This window comes from Phragmites australis, chromosome 5 (genome assembly GCF_958298935.1).
Source record: "Phragmites australis chromosome 5, lpPhrAust1.1, whole genome shotgun sequence".
NCBI lineage: Eukaryota > Viridiplantae > Streptophyta > Magnoliopsida > Poales > Poaceae > Phragmites > Phragmites australis.
Genome location: NC_084925.1, coordinates 44,612,645 through 44,630,651, shown reverse-complemented (window position 1 = coordinate 44,630,651; position 18,007 = coordinate 44,612,645). Strand labels below are relative to the sequence as shown.

The 18,007-nt window shown below is 41.6% G+C and overlaps 2 protein-coding genes and 1 non-coding gene across 10 annotated transcripts; 2 read left to right on the top strand and 1 right to left on the bottom strand.

Moving 5' to 3' along the window:
• Positions 1 to 980: 980 nt before the first annotated feature.
• Positions 981 to 6,213, top strand: LOC133919938 (uncharacterized). Of its 2 annotated transcripts, none has more exons than XM_062364518.1 (6): positions 981 to 1,336; positions 2,684 to 2,780; positions 2,968 to 3,038; positions 3,122 to 3,184; positions 4,065 to 4,364; positions 5,118 to 5,467. In XM_062364518.1, the coding sequence occupies exons 1-6, from the start codon at positions 1,202 to 1,204 to the stop codon at positions 5,202 to 5,204; spliced, it is 753 nt and encodes a 250-aa protein (XP_062220502.1). In that variant the 5' UTR covers positions 981 to 1,201; the 3' UTR covers positions 5,205 to 5,467. The 2 variants fall into 2 exon arrangements, with proteins under 2 accessions (XP_062220502.1, XP_062220501.1); XM_062364517.1 differs by lacking the exon at positions 5,118 to 5,467 and adding an exon at positions 5,847 to 6,213 and having other exon boundaries at positions 983 to 1,336.
• A 1,601-nt stretch (positions 6,214 to 7,814) lies between these two features.
• Positions 7,815 to 16,473, top strand: LOC133919936 (probable NOT transcription complex subunit VIP2). 7 transcript variants are annotated; one of them, XM_062364514.1, is made up of 16 exons: positions 7,815 to 8,009; positions 8,706 to 8,806; positions 9,402 to 9,507; positions 9,596 to 9,759; positions 9,919 to 10,279; positions 10,960 to 11,166; positions 11,237 to 11,344; positions 13,593 to 13,678; positions 13,754 to 13,831; positions 13,956 to 14,372; positions 14,505 to 14,557; positions 14,647 to 14,688; positions 15,429 to 15,573; positions 15,660 to 15,745; positions 15,841 to 15,928; positions 16,147 to 16,473. In XM_062364514.1, exons 2-14 carry the CDS (start codon positions 8,789 to 8,791, stop codon positions 15,732 to 15,734), a joined length of 1,860 nt encoding a protein of 619 aa, XP_062220498.1. In that variant the 5' UTR covers positions 7,815 to 8,009; positions 8,706 to 8,788; the 3' UTR covers positions 15,735 to 15,745; positions 15,841 to 15,928; positions 16,147 to 16,473. The 7 variants fall into 7 exon arrangements, with proteins under 7 accessions (XP_062220498.1, XP_062220497.1, XP_062220495.1 ...); XM_062364513.1 differs by having other exon boundaries at positions 7,815 to 8,027; positions 9,402 to 9,492; XM_062364511.1 differs by having other exon boundaries at positions 7,815 to 8,027; positions 16,152 to 16,473.
• Positions 9,430 to 9,507, bottom strand: LOC133920219 (small nucleolar RNA snoR35). Its single transcript, XR_009910036.1, has one exon. It is a non-coding gene; the product is annotated as a small nucleolar RNA snoR35 (small nucleolar RNA).
• Positions 16,474 to 18,007: the final 1,534 nt, after the last annotated feature.

Below are 18,007 nucleotides of genomic sequence, written 5' to 3'. Positions count from 1 at the left end.
GAGAGAGAGAACCAGAAGCCTCTTGGTGAGTAGAGAAGCTTTCGATGGTTCCTTCTCGGTGGATCTAAGGAGCAATGAAGCAAGGAAGAGGAAAGGGTAATGTGCTACATATAAAGATTGGTGGGAAAGAGCTTCCTATGATCTGCAGTTGTTTGATAGCGAGTCAGATTGGCTTGCTGCATGTAGCGAGCGAGGGAGAAGAAATAGCAAGCGACTAAAGAGTGTTTTGAGGAGATTTTTAGGGTGTTTTTACTTAAAAAATAAGATAGAGAGTAAGGTACGGAGTGAGTTGGAGATGTTCTTATAGAGTCTTCTGATTGCCACGCTTGCCTCACAAATTTATAGAGTCACGAAATCAAAGAAAAGAAATACAACCTGCAGATGATGAATCAGATGGTGCCTTCGATTTTGCATATTGATGATGCTTATTTTGTAGCTAATTTATGATTTGATGTTACTAGTCACACTTCTTACATAGATGATGCTTATTTGAGTGGCACTGTCCTAAAAAAGATAATTTTCACCTAATATTTATACTAATTCATGAGAACTTAGATCTTAATCCCGTTATTAAGAACAACAATCGGGGTCTAAGTAGTTTTGACGGCACACGTCACATCCTATTGTGTATAGCTGTGGTTTAAAAATGTTTGATTAATTGAGAAAGTGGTTATAATTGTTGATTTTTGTTTATGAGTTTTTATAATAATTTTTTAGCTTTTTAATAAAAAAAATTAGAATATTAACTAAAACATGTTTATCAGCTTTTAGTTCACCATTTTTTAAAAAAAGCCGAAATCAAGAATCAACCGTTTAGATAACTTCAATTTTTTTAAAAATAAAAAAACCAAACAGAGGTAGTCCCGTCTGGAAGAAGGGCTAGTTAGCTTGGAGTAACGCCCAACGGAGCACGCAAAAAAAAAAAAAAAAAATCCAGAATTTCTTAGGCAGAAATATTTAGCATGCAAGTGGGCATCGTGGCCGTGTTTCTAGAGGCTTCCTGCGGCGCGTGGAGACGAGCGACCTGAGACAGATAGGGGGGAAGAACAGAGGAGAAGAATACCATCCGCTTGCTTCCTCCTCTTTCCCTCCTCCGTCCGCCGGCGCCTTTCCGCCCGCGCGCTGCGAGGGTCTCGTGTCGCTGTACTCGTACATAGCGCGTGCGTGCTGGGGGGAGGTAGACGTCTCCGGCGACGACGGCATGGACGCCGGGGGAGAGAAGTGCGGCGACGCGGCGGCGGCCGGGGAGGGAAGCAGCGACCTCTACGCGGTCCTCGGGCTCAAGAAGGAGTGCTCCGCCGCCGAGCTCAAGGTCGCCTACCGGAAGCTCGCCATGGTGAGCAATTGGATTGCTTTGGTTCTGTAACGCCTCTGTTCTTGGTTCCTGCTGCATGTCGTTCTTGATTTGGCTATCGACTCATGCTCATGCCCTTTCGGTGTTGTTGTAATCTGTCGAGAAAACCGCGGGTAATTTCGAGTTAGAAAGATTGGCACCAAAGTTCGTATTTCATCCTTCCCAATTCATTGCCTACTTGATGCTCTAGTCCCGTAATATTTGCAATTCCTAGATAATTATACAAAGCCACTGCGATCTGGCAACGATCATTGGTTCAGTAATTATTTTTTGAGTGAATTGCACAAAATTTTGTTACACAAAATTACAATTATGGTGACTACTGACTAACACAAAATTACAAACTTGTACGGATCTAAATCCTCTGACTTAACACGGTGAAGTTAGATGAGAACAGTGTTCCGTGAGGAGGTAAACAGTAACATGACGTCGATCACCGTAGCACGAAGGTAGCAACGGAGATGCAACGATTTCACTGTCCACAAAATTACTGTACCATTCAATACTATCCATCCATATTAGATCCAACTGCTCATGGTGGAGTGAAGTCAGACAATCCCAATCCGTTTTGTACACTAATTTCACACTTAACCTGATTTCAAAAATTAGCGGTCTTTTGTTTCTTAAAAAATCCATGAACTTTTTGTATGCATGTTCCATAATTTATGTGCAAACCTTTTTAATTAGATTTAACTAAAAAGCCTGTGTAGAATTTAAAGTAAAATTTTCCAAAAAAACTATTTTTATAACTTCTAACAATTGTTAGGGTCTCAAATGAAATTCCAATTTTTTTAAAAAAATTCACTAATATTCTTATTATATGATGGATTAATTTCTAAAGTTATTTTCAGACCTAGGTTAGATGGTGAAAAAATGAGATCCTTACACAAACTTTTTAGGTGAATCCAATTAAAATGGATCACACATGAATTATAGAACACATGCAAAAAGTTCTAAGATTTTTGGAGAAACAAAAGACCGCTGATTTTTGTAACGGCGAACATTTAATATCGATGGCAGAGATAAAGGAAATCGTGTTAGGTGTAAAATTGATGTACAAAACTTGGTAGTTTTGTGTTACTGTGCACAATAGTTGTAGTTTTGTGCAATTCACTCTTATTTTTTAGGAAATTCGAAGGTAAATTTCTCCTCTGTGTTTGCTTCAATTGTGCCAATCTTTTTGTTTGGGTGCTTCAATATTTCATTACCATTCAAACACATTTGAATCCCAATGCATGCCAACACTTGTTGGCCGTTGTTCTGTTCCAATCTTGATTGGGCTTGTTCAATGAAAAAGAGCCCCTATAATTCTGTTCAGTTGCTTTTCAGAGATGGCACCCGGACAAATGCTCCTCCTCCGGCGGCAGCGTGAAGCACATGGAGGAAGCCAAGGAGAAGTTTCAGGAGATCCAGAGTGCCTACTCCGGTCTCAATCTTCCTTCTCTCAACACCCACCCCTCCCTCTGTTCCATATTGGCAAACCACAGCGCTTCACCTGTTACAACGGCTAAGGAACAATTAATAAACTGAATACCACCAAACAGACCAATATAGCCTGTTGGTAAACTTATTGCATGGAGCCTTCATGATCCTATCCCATTGTTCTTGTGCAGTCCTGTCGGACGCCAACAAGCGGTTCCTCTATGACGTGGGGGTATACGAGGATGAGGACGATGAGGACAGCGTAAGCATTCTAATTCTAACTGGTGTTTATGCTGCACTATTCTGGTTATAACGGTAGGATGATGTTTTCTGCTGTTGTTGCAGCTGCAGGGGATGGGGGACTTCATTGGTGAGATGGCTCAGATGATGAGTCAGGTGCGGCCGACGGTAAGAAGCAACAACACTGTGGTTCTCGTTCTTGATGCTTCTTTGTAGTTCTTAGCGCGGCAGGGGTTACATCAGGGCCACAAACGTTAGCTGCAATGGTCGGTGATTGGCCACAAAAGTTATGCTTAGATTTTGTTGTGATATGCACGAGGCATTCACATGAAACTCCCGCTAGCACATGTCTTCACATGCTATCATCCTTTCTTTGCGGACTCAAAATTAATTGCTATAGCTATGCTTAGAAGGACAAACATTCTCGGTTTCACCACTTTCTTTTTGCATAATTCTATGTGGGAGCTGCAGATAAATGTTTTGCTCCTTCTAACAAATGTAATCTAAACAAACCTAACAGCTGCCAGCTGGTCTTGTCTGTTTAATATTTACCACCTCATTCACCTAATTTACATTGCAAACCCACTTTTATGTATCCTGGTTTTGTTAAAGTTTGTCAGCGATTCTATGCTTATTCTGGGACATACAAAGTATATTAGTGTTACAGGGAATTTCTATTCATGAAGTTGCAAGCTAATGAATAAAGAACCTTTTAACCTTACACATGACTGTTCATATCCTAACAATATTAGGATATTATATGAATGATTTACCAAGGCTTTGCTTTGGTTTATACAAATGAACTTCTATAAGCTTTAATATATCTGTGTAGTTTTTATTAGAGTTCGTATATTTCATGTTCATATGTTCACAGGCTTAAAAAATAAGGAATTGTTATCAAAGCTCCATACCCTCCATGGTTTTTAGTGGATACTAAAAGCTGAATGTTTTAGGTGAATTTTTAAAGCAACATCTTTTTCAAGTCCTGATGTATCCAAAATAAATATGAAAAATAACAGCACAATAACTGTGAAGTTCTGATTTGCAGAGGCAGGAAAGTTTTGAGGAGCTGCAGCAGCTGTTTGTGGACATGTTCCAGTCTGATCTTGACTCGGGATTCTGCAATGGGCCTACCAAGAACCACCAGGTCCAGGGGCAAGGCCGAAGTAGAACATCCTCAACCTCACCTTCATTGTCACCGTTTCTGCCTCCTATAGTAATGGAGGCAGAGGTGCCGTCATGTAATGGCTTCAATAAGCGGGGGTCATCGGCAATGGACTCAGGGAAGCCTCCAAGACCTGTTGAAGCTGGTGTGGGGGATCAGCACTGTAACGGCTTTTGTTTTGGGGTAAGTTCACTTAACAGTATTAATTTACTTGTTGCTTGGCTATTATGCTTTGTACCCAGGACCATGATTACTTACAGTGGTCTGATTAGTAGATACTATTTATTCTTGAAGGTGGTCATGCAATGGCACATGCATCTAAGGCATATGCGAATCATCAATAGTATATAGTTATATAAACCACAGTGGCTTGTGCCATTGCTTCATAATTTTGTTTTATGTTTTTTATGCAAAAATCAATTGGGTTGTTTGGTGGGTGGGTGGGTGTTTAACCCACCTTATATAATCCAAGATGCTTGTAGATTGGCCTGAGAAGTATGACGTCTCGAGGTCATGAGAAGAGTTGGGCTATTATGTGAACACTAGCTAGACCTTAGGGAGTATTGATGTCTCTTAAATAGTTTTAGCATCATATACTCATGTCTTTTGTCTGGAATGATAGACACTATTGTCGCTTCATGTGTTGTGGCGTACATTTTTTCCATTGCATCTGGAATTTGGAATTTTTAAAGTCTCGAAGATGCAGAAATTCAGCATGACTGCTCAGTCTTCAAATGGTTCTAGGAGACAACTTTTTGTTCTATAATTGTATTCATTGGCAGAGGGCAGTAGGTCCTGGGTCACTGCCACTGGACCCCGTTAGATGTTTGCATCTAAGCCCTTTAAGGCACTTGGGAGTCATAACGCATACCAATAACATGATAGTCCAATACACTGTGAATGAGGACGACCATGCTGAAACTTTTTTCGTTGAAGGGGCCCATCAAGTGGCTACAAAAAGCTCCACCACCGGATGCATCTTGGCATGAGGACTCACTTATCAGCTATGGCGTTTGTGGATAAGCATTTTCACCGGTTGGTATATCGTTGTTATGGGAGTGGTCAGTGGTCCATATGGTAGAACAGTCCGCTGTGCCGCTTCCTCCCGTATATTAGCTACATGCAGATGGTTTTTTTTTTTTGGTATCCTCCCGTATATTAGCTACATGCAGATGGATTTTTTTGTATCTTCGTGGTGTGACATGTCTCATGTTTATGTCATTTTGGGAGATAGCAAGGTTTCAACTTTCAACGAGATTATTACTAGTTTGGCATCTCAACAGATAGATGGATCCCACATGTCATTTTCTGCTTTACACATCTCCCTTTTTTTGACGATATGATTTTTACCTTGTCTCGTGCATTTGCTGACTTGTCTGCATGCTTTATTGTTGGAACTTTGTTGGCGCTTTTAGTCATAAATTGCCAACTAGCTGGGTGCCTTATGATAAGGCTGCATCTGTTCTCTGATATTCCATATGTGCTGCTCTCTTTAAGAATTTTCCAAGTAGTGGTGCCGGTTCCATTGGCTAGTGCTGAGCTTGGACGTGATGTGGACTGGTGTACAGTTGACACATGACGGTTGCGCTTAAGCTCCTCCTCAGCTTGAGTGATTCACTTGGATCTTTTGCTTTTGATGCTGAGCTTTCATCCTGTCTTCTGCAGATGAGTGACACAAAGCAAGTGCCGAACACCAGCAAGAGAAGGAACGGCCGGAAGCAGAAGCTGTCGTCGAAGCACGATGTTTCATCCTAAGGTTCCCAGCAGCATATAGCAGTTTGACCTTTTTTTTTTACAATTCGCTGGTCCTTGGCTGTGTCAAGGGTCCTAGTGCAGCCAGCTGGCAGAGCAGAGAACACCGTGTGTTGCCTTTGCCAGCTGCTGTGATCTGAAGAGACGGTTAGCTCATCACAGGCCTGTAAGAGACCTCCATGTAAAACTCGTCGATGCTACTACATTTTTTCCTCCACTTTGTGTCGCGGTGTTGTACCGAGACATTTATTTGATCTCCGATTGATTCGGTTCTTTCCAACTTCAAGCACCGGCTGTAGCTTGTTGCTCGAAGTAAGATGTGGTTCTCTCTAATGAAAGCCCCTCTATTCTGCCCCCAGAGGAAAGTAAGATGTCATGGTTGGTCCCATAATTGGTTAGTCAGTCTCTAACGCACGAGAACAAGATTAGAAGGCTTTGTCTAAGCATCGTTGGGGACGTAGCTCATATGGTAGAGCAATTGATGGGAGTCCCAAAACTTAAGCAACTCGCAAGAGTAAGACACCTAAAGAAGGAAGCACAGTATGATATCATAGGCTTTTGCACCGCTATTATGCACTACCGAGCCTCTTCCTCGAGCTCGGAGATAATCTGGTCTATCTCGAGCAATTGTTGGTTGAAAAGACGGTTGTTCTGCTCCTTCCAGACATTCTATGAAACCAGGATGTATAGTAAGCGAAGTCCCTTGACAGTAGAGTCTGAATCAGGCTGGGTGACACAATCAAGTGTGCAAGAGCTAAATGGCCTGGTCTGCCGATTACTTAGCATTAAGGTTGGCGCACCCAGGATGAAACCTTGTTCCAAATTTCTTTTGTAAAAGCACAGTCAGAGAACAAGTGATCCACCGTCTCCAAGTTGCATAAACACAGTTGGTAGAAAGTAGCAGTTTGGCCATCCACGTATTTGCAAACAATCAACAGTCCAAATGTGGCCTTGGAGTAGTAACCAAAGGACAAACTTAGATCGAAGAGGAGCCTAGGGTCGTCAAACTATGCTGTCCATCTCGGTTATTTTGGCACCCTTGAATTGAAGGAGATAAGCCGATCGGACGGAGTACTCTCCTGAAGCAGCACATGGCCAAATAATCGAGTCCAGAGCAGAACTATGCATATCTAGCTGCACTGATTGTATTATTGTCCAGAGATAAACATATTCAGCTAGGAAAGTCAGAGTTAGATTATAGTCTAGATCCCGAATCCTCAGTGAGAGCATCGGCTACTGTACGGTTTTGTGCTTGCTATGATAGTAAAGGGTGGGAAAAAGATACACCGTTGTTGAGCCCTACAGCCAGATGGACAACCAAGAATAAAGCCTTCTTACCATCACCAAGCTGGACCGAAGTAGCAGCATTAAAGAGAGCAATGTCAACCGAGTTAACCGGTAAGCCCATTCCATGCCAAGGATGCTCAGAGTGGTTCCACTCGAACCATAGCCAACGGAGACGAATCTTACCACCAAGAAATTTAAGGTTTGTGATGCCCAGACCACCATTCCTAGTGAGGCGGCATACACAAGATCAATTCACCTTACATTTGCCACCTACATACGCCGATTCATACTATCTCCTTTTCTATATTTTTGGCTAGATTTTGCCTCCACTTTATAACTGATGAACGGAAAGTTCAATTTTCTGTTCTGATGCAGGACTTGATCCAGGTGGATTGTAAGCATTTAGGTAAGATGAGTATTGCCCCTCGCTAGAAAAAGATCCGAAAATTCCAACTCAATGAGAAAAGGCAACAATACACACAACTGTCCAGATCAGGCCCATTTAATCTAGTAACCCCCATCACAAAAAAAATTGCGTTGGCCCGGCCCGGCCCACTTCCCGACAGATGCATTCGTCTCACGGACCAAAACCCACCACCAACTCCTTGTCCTCCCCCTCCCCTCCCTCGCGTCGCCTCTCCGCGTCACACTTTCCCTTCCCCTTGCTCCCTCACCGTCGCCGACGCCGCCGGTCTCCGCCTCACGCGCCGCTCTCCAGATCCCCCCAGACTCGCCACGCGCGACAACCGCCGCCGCCGAAACCACTCTCCTCCGCTTCCCGTAGCACAGGCGCGGGACCCTCTCTTGGTAAGCGAGCCCTAGACCCGATTTGCCCTAATTCCCGACACCGACACCGCCTCCGAAATTCCGCTCCCATCCAACTCCCGTGCTCTCTCTTTGCGTCCTTTGATTTGATTGTACGTGTGTTATTGTTCGTATGTTCAGCGATTGCTTGTATGGAGTGGGATTGTGTTAGGCTTTGACGGGAATTTTCCTTCGTCGCTTCGGTGTGAGATCGGCATGCTCGTACGTGCAGGCCAGACTCGAGGGAGTGGGATTATACGCTCGGGATTCAGTAGTTTTTTTGTTGAATGTTAAGAGTAGTGTGTTGATGACTTGCTGTCATGTTGTGCCGATCTGATTATTCTGGAATGCGCCATTTCAAGTTGTTGGAACCGTCTGCACGTGTTCATGTTGTGCTGACTTGTGCTTTGGTTTATGTTGAAAAACTGGCCCGATCGATCTCATGCTGGGTTTAAATTTTCTGTAGTTCCTACAACCTTGTGGGTTTAGTTTTCGAGTGCCTTCCTTATATTTATCCTTTCCTGGCGTTTCAAGTGAGGGATGGGCAGTTAACAACCGATCAAAGGACAAACTTGAACTTAGTGGCGTCTTTCTTTTAACTTGTTCAGACATAAGTATTTTTCTTGTTTGATGGACTCCTTTATTGTACAGACTAATAAGCATAACCGATATCTGTTTCAGATTCGAAGAGTTTGCTGCATCATGCCTTTTGGTGGATAATCTTCATTTGCCCTCGAGTGTCGAGTTCTTTTGTTGTCTTCATAATGTCAGGCTTGCTAAATGTACGTACTTACACAGTTATACCTGCAACTGGATTATCTTGCTTTTAGCCTTTTACTATATATTCCTGTTCTATATTTCTCTTCATTTCACTACCTTGGGTCCAAAATAGATGTTATTCTATAACGCACATAGTCAAATTTTCACAACTTTAACCATTCATCTTTTTTTATGAATAGATATTATTCTAGAATTTATGGAGTTTTAAGAGTTGTTGTATGAAAATTATCTTAATAGATTCGTCATCAAAATTACTTCAGTGTCACAACAAATGTATTTTTTTTACAACAACATATACTTGTATTGTAAAAGGTGATGGTCAAATTTGTGCATTGAAGACTATCTCGACAAGTAAATCTGACCAGCGTTATTATTGTGTTGTGAGTTTGGTAGGTCATCGACTTGTTTGTTTCTGCTGCCGTTTTGTGTGGACAATAGATGAGTATTTCATTTTTGAACTCTTGATAACTGTCTCCTAGTCAAACATTTTTAAGGGCCTGCTTAACTCGATATGGTTTTTTCTATTGATGCTAATTTGACTGCACACATATCCTGTTTTATCTTTTTTTAATTTCTTGATTCTCCTTGCCTTGGCAGTCAAACCTTAATAGTTCGGCGTCAAATCTTCCAGACTCTACAGGAAGACCATTTACATCATCCTTTTCGGGTCAATCCGGATCAATTCCAGGTTTCCATCATTCTGGTTAGCATAAGATACAAAATCTTGGTTAAACAATTGATACTACCAATGGCCATGATGTAAAAGCCTTCCTTTTTCTGATATTTCAAAGGTTTGCACAACATTCATGGAAATTTCAACCTTCCAAATATGCCTGGATCACTTGCACAAAGGAATGCTGCAATGAGTGGCCTTCCATCCTCTGGGGTTCAACAACCTGGAGGGAGCATTTCAGGAAGGTTCACTTCAAACAGCCTTCCGGTTGCCATGTCTCAGGTTCTAATGCTCACTTTTATGTGTATTGCAATTCCTTACACATGCATGTTAATTGATTGTTATGGAATCCAAGGACCAATTTATCCAGATGAAATGATAGTGTACGCTTTCTGCGCATCCATGTGGAGCAAGATGATTTATTATTTGATTCCTTTGCAGATTCCTCATGCACATTCAGGTGTCAGTGGTAGAGGGATGAATGTTGGCGCAGGTCCAGCTTTTAGTAGCAGCATGAATATTGGTGGCACCATTCAAGGGTTATCCTCGAACTTGGGCAACGTTGGCAGTCGCAATTCTGTTCCTGGGATGTCGGTATCTCCAGGTTTAGGAAATTTGGGTCCACGGATCACAAGTTCCGTAGGAAATGTTGTAGGCGGAAGTAATATTGGAAGAAATTTAAGCTCTGGCGGATTGTCTGTGCCAAGTATCGCATCACGGATGAATCTGAGTGGCAACACTGGGAGTGGTAGTTTAAATGTGCAAGGATCCAACAGGATGATGAATGGCCTTCTTCAGCAAGGTTATTGATTACACATACCACATAAACATGTGCAATATCGTATTTTACATAGATTTAAATAGCTTTCATGCTTGCTTGCTTCTCTTTTCTGGTTAGTTGTAGCTTCAACTATTACCTGTTAACATGTTCTACCATTGCTATGTTACCCATTTGTTGGCTGCCCACTTGCTACATTTCTTGTTTTAGGCTGTATGCTTACCTTTCAACTTTTTGTTGGCACCAAAAGTTGGGCATATGAAATAAGTGGTCAACCGATTTTTTTTTTGCTGTTTTTTTAATTAGCAAGTAGCTGTTGATATTTCTGCTTTGTGGAAATAGGTGCTGCGAGAGAGCAAATTGCAAACTAGTTTATGTAATTGTGACAATGAGCCAAAAAAGGAAGACTGAAAAGTAGTGCCAGAACAATGTTCTCATGAAAGATCCCCCCAATTAAACCAAGTTTTGAACATTATTAGTTTTCTCATTCTCACTCGATCCAGGAACAAGTTAGGAAACCCGGACGTATGCAACGTAATAGGGTCCTAATAAAAGCTTGGACAGTTTATATTTTATATAGTTGTGATAACATGGCCTCCTGAAATTTGAATGGTTAACAATAAGTATGCTGTGTATTACGTCCTTTTATAGGAGTGCATGTCTCATCCAGCCTGTTTTTTATAACTATTTATCTCTGAAAACAGCGTCTCCTCAGTTGATAAATATGCTTGGAAGTTCATATCCATCATCTGGAGGTTCAATATCTCAGAATCAAATACAAACAGGAAATAATTCTCTAAGTTCTATGGGGATGCTGCATGATGCTAGTGACACTGCTCCATTTGACATAAATGATTTTCCCCAATTGACTGGTCGACCTAGTTCTGCTGGTGGTCCACAAGGACAATATGGTAAAAGTGCTGAAACCTATAGATATTTTTTTTATTAGGATTTGGAGGATGCTTTATCGATTTCTTTAAGTTGCAGGGTCACTACGCAAGCAAGGAGTTGGTGTTAATACCATTGTTCAACAAAGCCAGGAATTCAGCATTCAAAATGAAGATTTCCCGGCTTTGCCTGGATTTAAAGGTTGTTATAGTCAAAATTGTCACTATAACTTGTTTGTTGATTTAGTGAGAGTGTTCTCATTACGCCTTTGGTGGTGCATGCTATTATATATGTTACTATACAACCTTGACCTTCCAATATTAGCCATATGTGCCTTTTACAATTCATTTTTTTCAACTAGCTCATGTTACCCTGTAGTTGTTGTGCTTAGCATTTAAACAGTTTAGTTCCCAACAATGTTACCCTATTATGAGCTCCATTGTTTTTTAACCATTTGTGTTTTGTGGAAGGCTGGTTTCCCTCAAGTTAATCGATGGTTATTATCCTTCCATATGCTCTGTGATGCAGTTGACTTTTTTCTTTGAAGACACTAGGGCCCTAACTTTGGATTCTGTTGTTGCATATAAAAGTTTATTACAATGTCCACACCTTGACAGAGGACCCTTAAAAATATGAAATTATAGTTTGATCCTAGATATTCTAGAAGAAATACACTAGTATCCAAATGAGCAATTGCACTCGTCGACAATGAGCCGGTGAAAGCTTTAACATGATATCAATGGTTCTTAACGGCAAACTCGTCACCCTGGCACCCAAAAAAACCAGGCCTCCCTTACTCCAACGTATATCGACGATTGAGATCAAGAAGGCCATTACAAGTTTGCGAGTGACCATAGCCACAACATGTGATGGATCTACATAGGTGGATTCCTCTAATTGTTTGTGCCTTGGGGGTATTCACTGATGTGGTTGTTGTCTACATCGGTGGATACACATTAGGGATGGGCCTTGCGAGATGGGAAGAGGGGATCCAGAGAAGTGTCTAGGTAAAATATTTTCTTTGTCTGTGTTTCCATCTTCTACCTCTCCAGCGACTTGCCGTCATCAATAGAGGAGGGCCAAGGTAGAAGTGGGGAACACCTAACCCAAAGAAGAAACTTGGCATTGAGCCTAATACTGTCGGCATGGAGCCTAATAACAAGAAAACAGTCTTAATTGAAGACTTTGACCATTCCCTCTACCCTCACTATCGGCGAGACCGGCATAGGGGAGGAGGGCCAATCAGAAAATGTTGGAGGAGGGGAGGGACAGCTGCAGTGGAGAGCGCATTGGGAATAAGAAGGGGGAAATGTTGGGACATATTTTACTAACAATTGTCAAATCTGTGGTGGTCTTCTTATGCACCAACCATCGGCAATAAACTAGAATTATCATGAATCATCATTAAACATTGGTGGTCAATAATGGAAAATGCGACAAACATCGACAACGTGTCCAATTATAACTTGTGCGTAGATGCCTGCCAGTCTGTTATCCTGCTGTCAGCGATAGGGTTACCAAAACAAGTTCCCGGATATGCTGTATGAAACTGCAGTATATGTTATGAGACATAGTTGGCACTAATTAGAACAATCAATTTAGTGTATAACTCCTAAGTTTTTTGTTTATTTAGATGATGATAGGCAATCATCTTTCCTGTCACAGCTCGTAATTGTACGCTTTTGTCATGTTGTCGTTGTACACAGAAGCGACATTAGTACATAACTACTCTCCGTATAAGACATGGGATATAAGTCCGGCCATGATGAGGTATAGCAGCTGAACCATCTGGAGATGTTCAAGTGTATTTGTCATTCTGATTAGACCTAGCCGTTTCAACCAAAATAGATAAAAGAACCTCCTAATGATGAGATGCGATTGCTACTGATAGAATGTTCTTGCGGCCCTTTTGGCTGGACGTGCATAACTTGAGTCCTATACTGTATGAAGCATCCCAGCCCTTTTGTTTTCTTGTGCCTGTTGTGTGCACTAAGATGATAATACAGATCGAAAACAAAGCTTTGCAACAAGGTCTTACTTTAGGTCCAATTATAACCAGCTTTTGTTCCTTTTTTTTTCTAAAAAAACATAATGCTGCACTTTAGTCAAATGGCATCGAATCTTCGCTGCTGAATCATCTTTTTACGAAAAGGTTGATTGTTTTGAAACTTATCATTCCTAAGGTCAATTCACATGTTGACAGCTTTAATTGTGTTACCTGTCATGAGTGGCTGCTGTTTTTTCCCACTTTTTGAGCCGATTCTCCTCATGGGACATGCTTGACATCAATGCTTCATAAACCTGCAGGAAATTAAATAGCACCTTAGTTGATGTTTCAAACTTCTTTTTTTAAACATTCTTTTTATAAACATTGCACTGGTTTAATGTATTATTTTTTTAAATTCCGTGTCAACAAATTGGATAATATAATGACCTTTTGTATTATCAGGTAACTCTTCAGATTATGCTATGGAGTTGCATCATAAGGAACAACTTCACGAGAATGTACCTGTAATGCAAGCACAGCAATATCCTGTGGGTTCATATTTCTGACTTTTGAATCTTTGTTCCCCTGAGTTTTTTTTTTACATAATATGCACACCTACACAGATGGCACGGTCAGTTGGCTTTAATTTAGGAAGTAGCTACCCACCAAATCGTCAGCAACACCAGCAAGGTGCTAATTCAGTAAGTAATGCCATTATTTTCTTAAAACACCCATCTATTCATACTCTGATGCATGATTGAACTTTGCTGTTTATATTTCTCCTTTAATTCAATGATGATAGTAATCTCAATTATGTTATCTCAGGTCCAGAACGCCAGATCCCAAAATGTTGGACTAAGGCCACTTAGTCAAACTTCTAGTTTGGGATCATACGATCAACTTCTGCAACAATACCAGCAGCCGCAGCCGCATTCTCAAAATCCTTTCAGGTTGCAGCAGATGCCTCCAGCTACACATTCATATCGGGATCAAAGTCTAAAGCCTCCAACGCCACCTGATCCTTATGGCTTGTTAGGATTGCTGGGAGTTATAAGGATGAATGATGCTGAATTAGCATCTCTTGCTTTAGGAATAGATTTAACAACACTCGGTTTAAATTTGAATTCACCAGACAATCTATACAAGACATTTGGCTCACCATGGTCAAATGAGCCAGCAAAAGGAGATCCTGATTTTCATATTCCAGCATGTTACTTTGCTGAGCATACTCCACCACTACAGGTAAGCCCCCATAACTGTAGGCTTTTTGGGCTAATGAGAAATTTCAAACCACATTATCCTATAAAAGCCCCAGGATTTTCTCTTGATGTGCTCAGTTCGTATTATATTGTAACAAATTTTGTCTTGGTGCAGCCCTTACTTTTCCAGAAGTTCCAGACATTAACACTGTTTTACATCTTCTATAGGTACTTCTACAATAAAATGCTCTATTTAACTGTATTAGGCTCGTCATTAGTCGCACCAAATTTTAAGGTGATTATCTTTTGTCTTGCAGCATGCCGAAGGATGAAGCTCAGCTATATGCTGCCAACGAATTGTGAGTGCGGTCATTTCCTTTACGTTTGGTGCTATAGTTATCTGAATTTACATGCTCCCTGCTTGTTAATATTTCTGAATATTCTCATTGTACTGTATTAAGAAATGTAACCGTATTGCAATAATAGATCAACATACTGCTATATCCTTAGCAATGCTCTAAAACCTGTTAATAAATCAGATGCCAGCCTGCCACAAGGTCACTGGTGCCAGTTTCCATTGATTACAAGTAACGTAACCTGTCAGATACTGGATCTAACCCAGTGAATGTTAGTTCAGCCAAGCCTTTTTATGTGATTGAGCAGGTTTTTTTTTTTCTTGAAAGAAACTGTTACTCAGACACACTAGAACTTAGTGCATAAACCTGCATTTTGTTGTTCTGGGCAATAAAGCCTTGAAACTATCGCTCCAAGTGGCTTGGCTACCTGAGCTTCACAAGTGTTTTGAAGTTTATTCTTTATTTCTCCGTCAATGAAGTTTCAATCTATTACAATATTCATTTTGTTGATATTTTGATAAGTGTACTGTCTGTCTGCGTAGTTGTTTCGTCTCTCACACTTTCTTCTAAGCTAGTCAGTTTTGGAAATCAGCCATGTATTATCTATCTTTTCTTGAAATATAGCAATAGCATCTAATTGGCAAAAGTTACTATTTTTCCTTTTTTGATGTATAATTGTATATTAACCTTAGATAAACCCTAATACCCTATAGTGGAAATATATTTGATTTTGTCTTTCTCAGATATAATCGAGGATGGTTTTACCATAGAGAATTACGGTTATGGTTCACCAGAATTCCAAATGTGGAGCCTCTAGTCAAAGCTCCTCTGTATGAACGTGGGTCTTATGGTTGCTTTGACCCCAATAGTTGGGAGACAGTCCGTAAGGTTTGGTCCTGTCGACTTATATTGGAAGAATATGTAGCATCTGTTATACACTTGCAAATTACAGTTCATCGTGCATCTTTCTGCAGGACAACTTTGTTCTCCATTACGAGCTGGTAGAGAAAAAGCCAGCCCTGCCTTCTGTAGCTCAAAATATTAGGTGAACATTTTCTGGGTAAGACTCCTCCCAGTAACCACGATATTGTTTAGTTTTCCCTGTGTGCCAGGCATTCATTCCATTGTTATCGGATGCAATATTATTTTCTTCAGGTACCTCCTGTGTCCTGAAGTTTTGGTCCTGTTGGATGGGACCAAAAAGCTCATATTCAGATTACAGCATTATTGCCGAACTGTTAAGGTAGGTTTGCTATGTCGTTTGCCTCTATTTGACGTTTCTCAAAAGACGACCGTGTCAGGTGGCGTCTTATTTTCTCCTTATGTGTAAACTAAGTCATGATACATTTCAATGCATCTAATCATGATTGGTTGTATTGATTGTTTATTTGAGGGGAAAATGAGTTAGTTAAATTTGGGGGTAATTTGAGCATAACTTCTGCCGTCGATTCACTTGGACAGGACAGGGAGAGCTCAGAAACCAAGGTCATACTGATCTCCGTAGAGGAGGCTGCAGAACTGAAGTCGGGATGTCCTGTTGACAGCCCTTGTAATTATAGTAAAACAGTGATATCAACTGTTCATTTCCCATTCATCCATCCGGGGTTTGTATTCCCTGTAATATTCCCTTGAATTTTTTGAAAAAAAAATAGTAGTAGTTTTCTGCACATTTAGCCTCAGATGACAACATAGTTAGTCTGCACAGGCAGCTCACATGCAAATTAAATGGTTTTATCATGGCGTATCACTATGAGTGACGGTGACCTAACACAGTCGCCATTTCATTTTTGTTTTTTCTGAACGATTTTTGGTGTCCGAAAAATGCTGCCAGTTATCTATGGCATGCTGTACAGCGGTGTTAGAATTGCTTGCGTCAACAAGAGCAAAGTCCATCCAAACGGTCCTTCCGTAATGGCTGTGGCTTGTGGTGAACGTTAAACATCTTCGTCAAGCTTGGAATGCGAGGGTTTTCCTCTTGCTTCCTACAAGAGTTCCTTTGAACTTCTTGTGTCATTACCAAAATAAAACCTTTTTTTTTCTTTTTGCCATGTAGGATAGAAATGGCGTTTATTCTGTAACACCGATGTCTGCATGCCAACTAATAACCTATAAAGGCATGCTTTGCACAAGGCCGAGTGTTTTTGTATGAGCTCCCTAGAGTGTGTTTGATTAACTAAATCTCCCTTAGCTTGATTTAGGGATTCGTATAATCGTATAGAGAAGTGTGTTTTGTTGTCTGTATTTATTGATTTAATCTGACTCGATGGACGTAAATATATCATCTCATCCTAATTCGGGAGTAAGTTTCACTCAACAGGCTAGCTTGGTGGATGTAAGCTCTGCATCTATTTATATATATAGTTTTATTTATCAGTATTATAAATTTATTTCTATATGAGTCCACAATCTGTTTAGATAGATATAATCAACTAAACACTTATATGAAACCTACTCCGGAGATCCAAACACACACTTAACCACTCATCACATTTAAGCATCTTACAATGCAGATGACCTAAGTAAGGATGGAGGACAAGCAACATGTAACGAAGATGGAGGACGAGACATGTTGGCGGCAGGAAGCGAAGGAAAGGGAGAATTTGAGATTTTGCCGCCAGCAGGGGGCACGACGATGAAGGAAAATACTAGACAACGGCAGTGGTGGAAAGTTGGAAACAGACATGGTTACCACGCCCCGGCGGAAAACAACGGATTTGCCCCAGGCGCTTGCTTGCGATATGCTAGGACACCTACCAGATCCACCGAGCACTCTAGCAGTAGCAGCTGCTGCAGATCGAACCGCTGCCAAGTGGTCACAAATCGCATGCCCGCCTGCCACCACCCGCGTTGCGGTGATCATCGCCGGAACCGTGGGCGATCGGGCTTGGCAGACATGAGAATTCGAGATGCCATGGCAGGTCGCTGGGTCCGCCCGCCTGGGGCTACGGCCTACGGGCTACCGAAATCGTTGCCCCGCGTGCCCACACCACAAAATAGGAGGCAAACCGGCAAAAAGCCTGACATGTCCCACGGTGGCCGTCGTAGAAATCGATTGCCAACGTACGCTAGTTCGCCCTTGGCAATTGGCATACGCGTCATCTGTATAGCCGTTCTGCTGCCACCACACCGCAGTGGCGCGCGCGTACACCCGATACGATTGTTTTGCTCCGGTCCCCGTGGGCTGGCTCCCCGCGCCGGCTCGTGCCGTTCGAGTTGCCAAATGCCAATCGCGCGGCGCGGAGCACGTACCATGGCGCCGGATTTCGCCCGCGGCCTCCCCTGCGCTGTGCCCGCTGAACGATTGGGGTAGCTAGATGATACA